The sequence below is a fragment of the Rana temporaria genome, chromosome 9, assembly GCF_905171775.1.
Source record: "Rana temporaria chromosome 9, aRanTem1.1, whole genome shotgun sequence".
Lineage (NCBI taxonomy): Eukaryota > Metazoa > Chordata > Amphibia > Anura > Ranidae > Rana > Rana temporaria.
In genome coordinates, this window is record NC_053497.1 from 31,643,835 (window position 1) to 31,656,657 (window position 12,823).

General features: G+C 44.7%; 1 protein-coding gene across 2 annotated transcripts in view; it reads left to right on the forward strand.

The window, feature by feature from the left end:
- The first annotated feature begins 834 nt into the window (after positions 1-834).
- The window catches only part of LOC120913256 (complement factor B-like), an 81,176-nt gene continuing 69,187 nt past the window's right edge, over positions 835-12,823 (forward strand). The window contains exons 1-2 of one of the 2 annotated variants that reach the window (XM_040323081.1): positions 835-981; positions 12,589-12,783. In XM_040323081.1, coding sequence (XP_040179015.1) covers positions 948-981; positions 12,589-12,783 — 229 coding nt within the window. In that variant the 5' untranslated portion in view covers positions 835-947. The remainder of the gene's footprint in view (positions 982-12,588; positions 12,784-12,823) is intronic. The other variant, XM_040323080.1, reaches the window with a different exon arrangement.

Here is a 12,823-nt window from a genome sequence, read left to right on the forward strand (position 1 = left end):
ATCGTTGGTGTTAATGGAAAGAATTGATGGTGTCAGTTGGAGGAATAGTGCCCCATTGGTGTCAGCAACAAGAATTATGCCCCATTTAAATTGGAAAGAATAATGCCCCAAGGGCCGCATTAAGGCAAGCAAAGGGCCACATCCCGCCCCAGGGCCACAGTTTGGAGACCCCTGGCCTAGGCTATAAGAAGATTGCCAAGACCTTGAAACTGAGCTGCAGCACGGTGGCCAAAACCATGCAGCAGTTTAACAGGACAGGTTAAACTGTCGCGGAGAATGTAAATAGCAGGACGTCCAGGGACATCCACCCAGCACTTGAGAGCCACGCTGTGGACGTCTTTCGTCTATAGCGCGGCCCTCTAGTGGTTAAATACCACCAAAAGAAAGCTCTATTTGTGTTAAAAAAATGATTAAAATGTTATATGGGTACAGTGTTGCATGACGGCGCAATTGTCATTCAAACTGTGACGGCGCTGAAAGCTGAAAATTGGCTTGATCTGGAAAGGGGTAAAAGTGCCCAGTAGGAAATGAGTTAATTCTGCTCTGTATTATAAACCTAAACAGAAAGGAAAACAAAAAGAAATTCCAGGGATCCGATAGGATCTGCAGGAAAGGGGATTTTACAGAACAATACTTCAAAAAGTTGGACTTTCCCTGGAAATCAGCAGCGATGTCCAGAGAGAACTTCAATGCAAATTCAGGATTGTTCCTGTTTTCATGTCTTTGTCGGATTGTGTAATCCCCTCGCTGTCCCTCCTCCCTTCTGCAAATACCTGTTGTGAAAGCCTGCTGTTTATTTGTCCATTTACAGGAATTCACCTCATCCTCGCCTCCCAAAGTCCATGTGCCCACAACACCCTCTTATATGTACACAGGAGCTGGCCCCTCACCACTAGACGGGACAGCAGAAGAGGACAAGCAAGAGAGGTCCTCAGACTACCGGCAAGATGATGCTGCTACTTCTACTCAGCGGCTTAGCAAGTAAGTAACTGGGGTTGATTTACTAAAACTGGAGAGTGTAAAATCCGGTGCGCCTCTACATCAGTGTTGCCAACCTACCCGATTGAAATTTACTGGCATGACACCCGAAATTTACTGGCGCAGCAACGTTTTTACTGGCATTTCACAAAAGTTACTAAATTAAATTTTTAGGTGCAAATTTCAGTATTTAGGCTACAAACAAGTACGGTAGGCAAATGGCAATGTGATTTAAAGTAGATATTGAGGTAAAAAAAAATATTTTTGTTATATTTGATATCCCCCTCTGCCACCAACACCCCATGCCTTCACCCCCCTCTGCGGTGCCACAATCTCCCTCTGCCTCCAATCTCCCTCTGCCTCCAATCTCCCTCTGCCTCCAATCACCCCCTGCCTCCATCCCCCTCTGCGGTGCCACCAACAACCCCTGTCTCCATCCCCACCCTCTGCGATGCCACCAACATCCCCTGCCTCCAATCACCCCCTGCCACTAACACCCCCTGCCTCCAATCACCCCCTGCCTCCATCATCCCCTGTCTCCATCCCCCTTTGCGGTGCCACCAACAACCCCTGTCTCCATCCCCACCCTCTGCGATGCCACCATCCCCCTCTGCGGTGCCACCAACATCCCCTGTCTCCATCCCCACCCTCTGCGATGCCACCATCCCCCACTGCGGTGCCACCAACAACCCCTGTCTCCATCCCCACCCTCTGCGATGCCACCATCCCCCTCTGCTGTGCCACCAACATCCCCTGCCTCCAATCACCCCCTGCCTCCAATCACCCCCTGCCTCCATCATCCCCTGCCTCCATCCCCCTTTGCGGTGCCACCAACAACCCCTGTCTCCATCCCCCACCCTCTGCGGTGCCTCCATCCGCCTCTGCGGTGCCACCGCAGCCACCATCACCCCCTGCCTCCAATCGCCCCTGCCTCCAATCTCCATGCGCAGTTCCAAGCCGAACCGATCTCGGCTATTTTTACTGGCACATTTCCGCAACCACGGACATTTACGAACGGATGAAAAAAGTGCCCGTTTTTACGAACTGTCCGTAAAAATACGGACGGTTGGCTATACTGCTCTACATAGAAACCAATCAGCTTCCAGGTTTTATTGTCAAAATGTAATTGAACAAGCTGAAGCTGGAAGCTGATTGGCTACCATGCACAGCTGCACCAGATTGTGCACTCTCCAGTTTTAGTAAATCCCCCCCAACAGAGTCATAAATATTTCTCTGACTGCCCCTGTTTTCCAATGACCCCCCCGCCGATTTCACACTTTGAGGGGTGATTTACTAAAGGCAAATAGACTGTTCCCTTTGCAAGGGAATTTGCCCCAGAGTTAGATTCATCCAATCCCGTCCAAGCAAAAAAGCAGGTTTTATTATATTCCATGTATGTCATTGGGAGTTCTTTGCAAAGTGAAATTTCCCCGCATTCACTAAGCAGTGGGGGAAACTCCCTTCCAAAGTAAACAACCTATTTGCCTTTAGCAAATCAACCCTTTTGTCTTTCAAAAAGAACTGTTATGCTGCGTATACACGGTCGGAAATTCCGACAACAAATGTTCGAGGTCAGCTTGTTGTCGGAAAATCCGACCGTGTGTACGCTCCATCGGTCATTTGCTGTCGGAATTTCCGACGACAAATGTTTGAGAGCTGGTTCTCAATTTTTCCGACAACAAAAGTTCTTGTCGGAAATACCGATCGTCTGTAGCCAATTCAGACGCACAAAAAAACTACGCATGCTCGGAATCAATTCGACACATGCTCGGCTCGTCATAGTGCTGTACGTCACCGTGGTCTTGGCGTTCGGAATTTCCGACAACATTTGTGTGACCGTGTGTATGCAACACAAGTTTTAGCGAACAATACGTCGGAAAAAAATCCACGGTTTTGATGTCGGAATTTTCGATCGTGTGTACGCGACAGTGGTAGAGAAATTTTGGCTGAATTGATTTCACTGTGAATTCACACATTTTTTGCTGTCGGCTAATTTTCTTTAAAGAAAAAACAATCTACTCTTATTTATTTCAATTATCATGATGATTTTTTATTTTTTTTGCTGTATTTAGAGTAGTTTGGTTTATTCTATTTAGTGTGCTTTGTATTTGTTTTGTTTTTTGTTTCTTTTTTTTTGCATTTAAGGGCTCATTTAGACCCCTTTCACACTGAGGGTGTATTGCAGGTGCTATAGCATTAAAAATAGTGCCTGCAGTCTCCCCTAAAGTGCTGCGGGAGTTAAATGTGCCCAGCTAGCGGCCGAAATGCGCCGCAAATCCGCCCATAGCATCGGCGGTAAAAATAGCAGCATTTTACCGCCGACGCTATGGGCGGCTCAGTGTGAAAGGGGTCTTAGACTTGCGGTTGAGTCCTGTTTTTAGCACCCCCCAACCATCTCAGTAAGCTGCAATGGCAGCAGAGGGGGTGTTTACTTCCCACAGTAAAAATTATCTCTCCTGTTTATTTTAGGTTGCATTCACATCTCTGCGTTTTGAATCGCGGGCAGATTTGCCGCGGTTCTGCCCACGATTTAAAAGCGCCGAGGTGTGAATGACAAATCGCAGAAAGAACATTTAAGATACCAATTATTTGAATTGCACCTAAAATTGTTGGCCGGTTCTGCCTCGATTGTCGCGCTGCAATCGCAGCAACCCAGATCGCGTGAAGCTTGTCATCCAAAAAAAGGTTCAGGAGCTACTTTTGGGTGGCATGCTTTTGAGGGTTGGCGCAATTGCAGCGTTATTTATCGCACGACAATCGTGGCAGCATCGCACAGCGATTTCAGGGTGCCATTTAAATGAATGGCAACTCAAATTTACTTTCCTGCGATTTGTCATGCAAACCTCTGCGCTTTGAAATCTCAGGCAGAATCGTGGCAAATCTGCCCACGATTCAAAACTACGAGATGTGAATGCAGCCACAATGGGCAGTAAGCATGACAAATCCCAACCCAGTTGTGGCACATTGGTGCGGCAATTACGGGGGTTGAAACAGGCGGCGCCTTATCACCTCCTCACTGCCTGTCAAACGTTTCTGAAAAGCGATACAAATATGGAATCCTTTTAAAAGACATATCGGTTTAGACGCAAGTCTAAACTTATAGCTGGATTTAGAGAGAGCACGGCGGCGAAGAGTATCGTATTTACACTACGCCGCCTTAAGTCAGAGAGGCAAGTACTGTATTCACAAAGTACTTGCCTCCTAACTTACGTAGCGTAAATGGAGCCGGCGTAAGCGCGCCTAATTCAAATTAGGATGAGGGGGCATGTTTTATGTTAATGAGGGGTGACCCGACGTGATTGACGTTTTTTACGAACGGCGCATGCGCCGTCCGTGTACATATCCCAGTGTGCATTGCTCCAAAGTACGCCGCAAGGACGTATTGGTTTTGACGAGAACGCAAATTACGTCCAGCCCTATTCACGGACGACTTACGCAAACGACGGAAAAATTTCGACGCGGGAACGACGGCCATACTTAACATTGACTAGTCCAGCTATTTGATGGAATAACTTTACTCCTGAAAACGCCTTACGTAAACGACGTATCTTTACTGCGACCGGCACACGTACGTTCGTGAATAGGCGTATCTAGTCATTTACATATTCTACGCCGAACTCAACGGAAGCGCCACCTAGCGGCCAGCCTAAATATTGCACCCTAAGATACGACGGCGCAGGCTGTCGTATCTTAGCTAGGTTTAAGTGTATCTCAGTTTGAGAATACACTTAAACTTACGACGGCGCAGATTCAGAGTTACGTCGGCGTATCTACTGATACGCCGGCGTAACTCTCTCTGAATCTGGCCATTAGCCTTACTGGTTTGTGTAAATCCTTTACATTTTTTTTTTTTTTTACTTTTCTTTTTTACTGTCTGTCTTTTTTGTTTTACTTGTGAAAAATGTGCAAATAATTTTGCATAAATTAATAAATAAACAAATAAATTGCATAATGAGACTAATGCCTACCGCACACAATGAAAAAATCTGATGAAAAATACCGCTTTCCAAGCAATCGTACAATAATCAATTCGTTGGTACACAGCTTTCGAGAGTCGATCATGGCAGTTCATGCAAAATTATCCAAAGGGAGAAGCACCAAAATGTTTCTTATACCATAACAGAGCGAACTAATTTTCGTGCAATTAGTATAGTATCTGACCAAGAATACGCATGCTCGGAAACTAAAGAATACATTACAATACATCACTTCTGAAGTTGTATTCTGTCATAGGAGAATTTTCGTAACTTTAGTAACCTATTGGTTTTTCGATATGAGACTAGCATGCAAAAAAACAAAAGAGTAATAAAAAAAAACAGACGATCACTTGTCCGATATTCTCATCATGTGTGTACTAGGCATAACAAGGGGCCATTTTTTGGCACAAGAACAGGTCAAGCATAATAGAAAGGAGTTCTTTAACCCTTCGGAATGGATTTACTTTGAAATATTGAGTGAAGCTCTACATAGAAGCCAATCAGCTTCCAGGTTTTATTGTCAAAGCTTAGGGCGGAGGTTCACCCAAAAATCAACTTTCTGCCATTAGAGCCATCTGCAGTATGCTGTTTTTTTTTGTACTTATCGTTTTATCAGCCTATGTTATCCGGCTCCGAGCGGGATGATTCCTTCCGGGTATAGGCATTCCTAAGCCAAGCGAAGTTGATTGACGGGCTGCTAAAGCGCGTCACGCCTTCCGAAAATACCCAAAGTGACGCTCGAGTGTTTACGGCGCCTGCGCAGTCAGCTCTACACGGCAGGCGCCGTATAGCGCCGTAAACACCCGAGTGTCACTTCGGGTATTTTCGGAAGGCGTGACGCGCTTTAGCAGCCCGTCAATCAACCCCGCTTGGCTTAGGAACACCTATTCCCCGCTCTGAGCCGGATAACAATGGCTGATAAAACGATAAGTACAAAAAAAAAAAACAGCATACTGCAGAAGTCAACAGTATGCTGGATCTAATGGCAGAAAGTTGATTTTTAGGTGAACCTCTGCTTTAACCACTTCAGCCCTGGAAGGATTTGCCCCCTTCCTGACCGGGCCATTTTTTGCGATACGGCACTGCGTCGCTTTAACTGAAACTTGCACGGTCGTGTGACGTTGCACCCAAACAAAATTGACGTCCTTTTTTTCCCACAAATAGAGATTTCTTTTGGTGGTATTTGATTACCTCTATGGTTTTATTTTTTCCACTATTAAACAAAAAAGCCGACAATTTTAATATTTTTTTACTTGCTATAATACATATCCCAAAAAAAACTTAACAAATGTATTCACCAGTTTAAGCCCATATATATTTTTGGTAAAAAAAAAAAAATAGCAATAGGCGTATATTGTTTGGTTTGCGCAAAAGTTATCGCGTCTACAAACTATGGGATAGATTTAGGGACTTTTTTTTATAGTTTTTACTGGTATTGGCGGCGATCTGTGATTTTTAGCGCGACTGCGACATTGTGGTGGACAAATCTGACCCCAAATGACACTTTTATGGGACCAGTGACATTATTACATTGATCAGTGCTATAAAAATTGCACTGATCAATGTATAAATGACACTGGCAGGGAAAGGGTTAACACTTGGGGGCGATCAAGGGGTTAAGTGTGTTCCCTGGGTGGGGTTCTAACTGTAGGGGGGATGGGCTACCAAGGGACATGACAGAGATCGCTGTTCTCGATCACTGGGAACAGAAGATCTCTGACATGTTATCTGGCAGAAAAGGGAATTGCCTTGTTTACACAGTTCCCTGTTCTGCCTCTGTACACCGGGACCGCGAGTTGCCGGCGGACATCGAGTGCGCTGGACCCGTGGGCATGCTCCCGTGGCGAGCAGCAGGCGCGCACGCCCGCTGTCTTCTATGCAAACACGACGTACACCTACGGCGGTTTGCGGAGGAGAGCCGACCAGCCGCAGTATAATCATGGGGGCTGGATGGTAAGCGGTTAATAGAACAAGCTGAAGTTAGAAGCTGATTGGCTACCATGCACAGCTGCACCAAGTTTTGCACTCTCCACTTTTAGTAAATCAACCCCTAAACGTACCTTGAAAAACGAAACAAAACTTTGGGATTTATTTACTAAAGGCAAATAGACTGTTCAATGTTCAAGGGAAGTAGCACTTTGCAAGGGTATTCACCCCAGAGCTTAGTGAATGAGGTGAGGCTCCACTGACTTCTATCATCCAATCATGTGTAAGCAAACATGCTGTTTTTTATTATACTTTCACATGATTGGGTATACTTTGCAAAGGGAAATTTCACCACGTTAACTGAGCTCTGGGGCTTAGAAAATCAACCTCTTTACTTTTCCTTTTTACTACTATATATTTTGCCAAAATAGCAACATTCTGCAGAAAACTTCTGCTTTCCCCTGAAATTTTGGGGAAATTACTTAATTCTGATCACGCCTAGACACCAGATAACACGAGAGAGCTGGTGGTTTTTAGACGGGGAAGTGATCATATACTGCAGGGTTTGACAAATTTGCTTGGAATCTAGGAGCCAGCTAAAAAAGTTAGGAGCCAGAAACGCACCCCGTCTCGCTGAGCTTGCGCACAGAAGCGAACGCTTACATGAGTAGCGCCCGCATATGAAAGCGATGTTCAAACCACACATGTGAGGTATCGCCGCAATTGGTAGAGCGAGAGAAATAATTCTAGCCCTAGACCTCCTCTGTAACTCAAAACATGCAACCTGTAGAATTTTTTAAACGTCGCCTATGGAGATTTTAAAGGGTAAAAATTTGTCGCCATTCCACGAGCGGACGCAATTTTGAAGCGTGACATGTTGGGTATCAATTTACTCGGCGTAACATTATTTTTCACAATATGAAAAAAAATTGGGCTAACTTTACTGTTGTCTTATTTTTTTTATTAAAAAAAGTGTATTTTTTCCCAAAAAAGTGCGCTTGTAGGACCGCTGCGCAAATACGGTGTGACAGAAAGTATTGCAACGACCCCCATTTTATTCTCTAGGGTGTTAGAATAAAAAATATATATAATGTTTGGGGGTTCTAATTAGAGGGAAGGAGATGGCAGTGAAAACACAGGGGAAGCTCCATTAGCATTTCTGGTTGTCTTGTCATGCCATGACAACGGCCACCACAAGATGGCGCCAGATCACAGAAGGAAGTATAGGCCTTGCGAAGGCCGCAAAGCCGCGGCCTCAATTACCGGCCAGCGCGGCCTGATGTGATCGCGCGGTGGGGCAGGTGGGGGCGCACGGAGACACAGGATGGGGTATCCTGTGTCTCCGTGCGCCCCCGCCACGCGATCGCATTGCGCCAGCCGGTAATTGAGGCCGCGGCTTTGCGGCCTTCTGCAGGCCTATGCTTCCTTCCCCAGGCGCCAGGTCGCTAATTCTAGTCGTAATTGCGACCTGGTGCACGGATTTTGTTGAATTTTGATATACTGTTTATGTGGGCTTCTATTAGATCCATGCCCGCAGCTGTTCAGTGGCCATACAGCATGCATAGCCTGCGTAGTGCCAGCCCCGGGAACCGCCCATTTTTGTGGTTTGGAAAATGCAGTTGTACACAGCTGTGCGCTGGGGTTTGCGTAAAGCAAATGTATGCTCCAGATGCAGACATTGCACACATCCATATAGAGCCACCTCTTCACATTCATCTCAATGGGCAGCAGCGGGTCCCAGGGAAGGCATTACGCAAGCTCTGCGTGCTGTGCATCCCCTGTACAGCCGTGTGCATGAAGCCTAAGGCCTCGTACACACGGCCGAGGAACTCGACGTGCCAAACACATCGAGTTCCTCGGCCAGTTCAGCACTGAAGCCGCCGAGGAGCTCGGCGGGACGAGAGCTCCCATAGAACAACGAGGAAATAGAGAACATGTTCTCTATTTCCTCGTCGAGCTCCTCGTCGGCTTCCTCGGCCGAAAGTGTACACACGGCCAGTTTCCTCGGCAGAATTCAGCCAGAAACTCGGTCGGAAGCTGAATTCTGCCGAGGAAACTGGTCGTGTGTACGGGGCCTAACTCTGACTCATTTCAATCATTGGATCAAGCACAGGGAAATATTTTTTTACTTACATTTCCTTGTAATTGTTTTAATGTTTTAAACAAACACAAGTTCCTTCCAGGTAACCGTACAAACATTCCCTTAGTTAATAATTCCTCTAATCTGCTTTTCTGATTCTAAATCCTTCCTTGTTTTTTTGTTTTTTTATCCAAGCATGCAGTTTAGGGATCTAAATCTCATAATAAAAAAGAGGTTAGGGTGCTCCTTCAGAAAATGCTAGTTTCTTGGCTGTTTCTGCCTTTTATGCCTTTTCATGTATACAAGTGAAAATTAGTTTGGCACCTATGAACTCAAAATAGCAAGTTTGTAAAATATACATGCAGTATATAAAATATATGTGCAGACACAATAATAGAAATCTAATCAAACAAACTCAAAAATATTACAAATAATTGAAAAAGTATTGTTCTACGCCTCCTTTTATTAATCCCTTGCTCTGAAGAATTAGCTGTTTGTTTGACCATGTCCTGTGCTGACTGATTCTGAATGGTGCGCTTTCAGTTCTGATGAGAACAGCTACAGGGTCTGCATCCCTTTAGAAGTAATGAACTTTTAGGGAGTATCACACGAAAAAAAAAAAAAAAAATAGACTTCTATTCTACTTCTATGCCTAAAATCTGAGTTGTATCTTAGAGCAAACTTCTGGGGAAATTAATAAACCAATCACACAAGTGATTACATTTTGTTTAAGAATTTACATTTTTGAGGGCATCCAGAACTGTGCACAGAATGCCTCCAAATTTGCAATATGGCAGGCAATACATTTTACAGAACATGACAGCGCTGCAGATTGAAAAAGAAGTGTAAGTTTTGTTAACATTAAATTACAGCATGGCTTGTTTAGTAATTGTTTATGCTATAATATTTTTTTTAATTTGTTATATTTTTTCCACTAATAAAATGCCCCAATACTTGTGCTACACCCACCGATGAACATTTGTTGTGTCTGTTCGTATGCTAAGTGACAAGTTACTATGGGGTATAACCCAAACTTTTACTCTTTAGGCTTCATTTCCATGGACGTTTTTACAGCCACTTTTCTGAGCGTTTTTTGCAGCTTAAAAACGGCTCTCCATGTTAGTCTATGGCCTCATGCCCACCATGACGTTTTTGAGCTGTAGATGGCTGAGCCGTTTTTAAGCTGCAAAAAAAAAACAGGACCAGTGCGTTCTGAAGCTCCAGCGTTAGAGCAGTAAAAACGCTCAAAAACGCAAAAAAAACACTACCGCTGCGTTTTTGAGCTCCAGCTAAAAAAAAAAAAAAAAAAAACATGGACAGGCGTTTTTAAGCTGTAAAAAAGGCTAAAAAAAGTGGCTGTAAAAACGTCCATGGAAATGAAGCCTTACCGTTAAATGGAGTAGAGAAAGACTGAAATTATACATCCTGTAGAGTTTTTATTGCAGTCTGTGTCTCGGCTAGGTTAAAGTGGAGGTTCACCAGAAAACTACATTTTTAACATGAGATTGATGCTCATTTTGTGAAGGGGAATCGGGTGTTTTTTTTAAATCGAAGCAGTACTTACCGTTTTAGAGAGCGATCTTCTCCGCCGCTTCCGGGTATGGGCTGCGGGACTGGGCGTTCCTATTTGATTGACAGGCTTCCGACAGGCTTCCGACGGTCGCATACATCGCGTCACGATTCTCCGAAAGTAGACGAACGTCGGTGCGCAGGCGCCGTATAGAGCCGCACCGACGTTCGGCTTCTTTTGGCTACTCGTGACGCGATGTATGCGACCGTCGGAAGCCTGTCAATCAAATAGGAACGCCCAGTCCCGAAGACCATACCCGGAAGCGGCGGAGAAGATCGCTCTCTAAAACGGTAAGTACTGCTTAGATTTAAAAAAAAACTACCCGATTCCCCTTGACAAAATGAGCATCAATCTAATGTTAAAAAAAAAATTCCGGGTGAACTCCCGCTTTAATTCATCCTCCTTTTTTGGTCTGGAGACTATTGTCACCAAGACAAAAGGCGTTTGTAAAATTTTACATTGGGCAGGCAGATGTGTTCCTGACTATTATTCATAGACAACTTTTGTGTATAGCAGCTCCAAAGTGAATCTGTGACCAGAAAATGGACATTCAAGTACAATACTTAAGCCCCATACACACTATCAGTTTTCCTGCAGGTTTTTCTCTTCGGGTTTACCAAAACTATCTAATATGAGGTCAAACCTTAAAGCGGGGGTTCACGTGATTGGATATTCTCTGCAAAGTGAAGCCTTACCTCATTTACTAAACCTGGTTAATATCAGAAGGAGGCAACCAATGCTCCTGCGGCCATATGTGGGTAATTGACCCTGGTCCTGGAAGTTAGTGACTGTGTGCAGCTCTGTTCTGATCCATTGGGGAAAAGCCCTACTCTTCTGCCAGCAATAGATTCTGTGGGACATTTTTTATAGCTCAGCAAGCTGGAGAAGAGTCCTCAAAGCATTCATTTCTGTGTTATCCCATGCTCCTTCACCCCTATCCAAGTTCTATGTTCCTATAAAACCTAAAAAAAGACACCCCTAGACTATTTCTTTGAACCCGCAAATAAATGGAGAAAATTCTGTGTGTGCCCTAACTGAGGGAATAGGGTCAAATTCACCAATGGCTCTTTCAGAGGGTGCGCTACACTATTAAACAAGACTAATGCCTCATACACACGTATGGGATTTCAGACGGGAAAAGTTCCTGTTGGAAATCCCGAGGGGAAAGCCGAGAACCTGCTCGCTTCAGTTTTTCCCTTACGCACGGCCGGTTTTTCTGCCAGGAAAACTGCGATGGAGGTTTGGCCAGAAATCCTGGCCGTGTGTATGCTCCATCACAGTTTTTCCTTTAGGAAAACTGCCCAAAACCACCGGACAAAAGTCTGAAGGGCAAGAAAAAAAAGAACTGGTTTTGTCCGGTGTTTTTTTGGGCAGTTTTCCCGTCGTTTTTTTGCGAGGAGCATACACACGGCCCGGATTCCTGGCCAAGAAGCTCTCCTCAGGCCTCGTACACACAACCGGTTTTCTCGGCAGAATCCATCAAGAAACTTGCTGGGAGATATTTTTTTGCCGAGGAAACCGGTCGTGTGTACATTTTCATTGAGGAAACTGTCGAGAAACTCGATGAGCCAAAAAGAGAGCAAGTTCTCTATTTCCTCGATGGGAATGGAGAAACTTGCCTTGTCGAGTTCCTCGACAGCCTAACAAGGAACTCGAGGAGGAAAATGATGTGTTTTGCCCGTCGAGTTCCTCGGTCGTGTGTACGAGGCTTCACAGTTTTCCCATCTGGAAAACTGATCGTGTGTACGAGGCTATAGTCTTTATATACTGTATGGTGTTAGATCCGTCACACTGGATGCCATGAGCAGGTTCTATGTGACATAGAGGCTATGATTAGCTGCTCAGCTCGGGGGGGGGGACAAGGTACAAGCGTGCTGGATGGAGCTCCTAACAGATAACAGGAATTATTTTACCGCTCTCGTTAGGTTTTTTAAGGCACTAGAAAGAATCCTGGCTAGGCAGATGCTTTTTAATTTAAACCATTGCTTATATTGTACTGGTTTATAACGTCCACATTTTCAGTCACTGTTACATTAACACCCTCTTTCTTGTTCCAGTGTCTATTGCTGCCCCTATTGATCAGTGTAACCTTGACACAGTGGCAATTGCCGGTGGCACCTACAAAGTAAGTGAAGATGGTGAACAAGTGGAGTATAGCTGTCCGAAAGGAAAGTATCCATTCCCATCTGCTACACGTGAGTGCCAGGGGAATGGGCAATGGACAAATGAAAAACAGAAAGCTATATGTAAAGGTAACTACAATTTTTTTTTACTATGTCCTATTATCCTTCT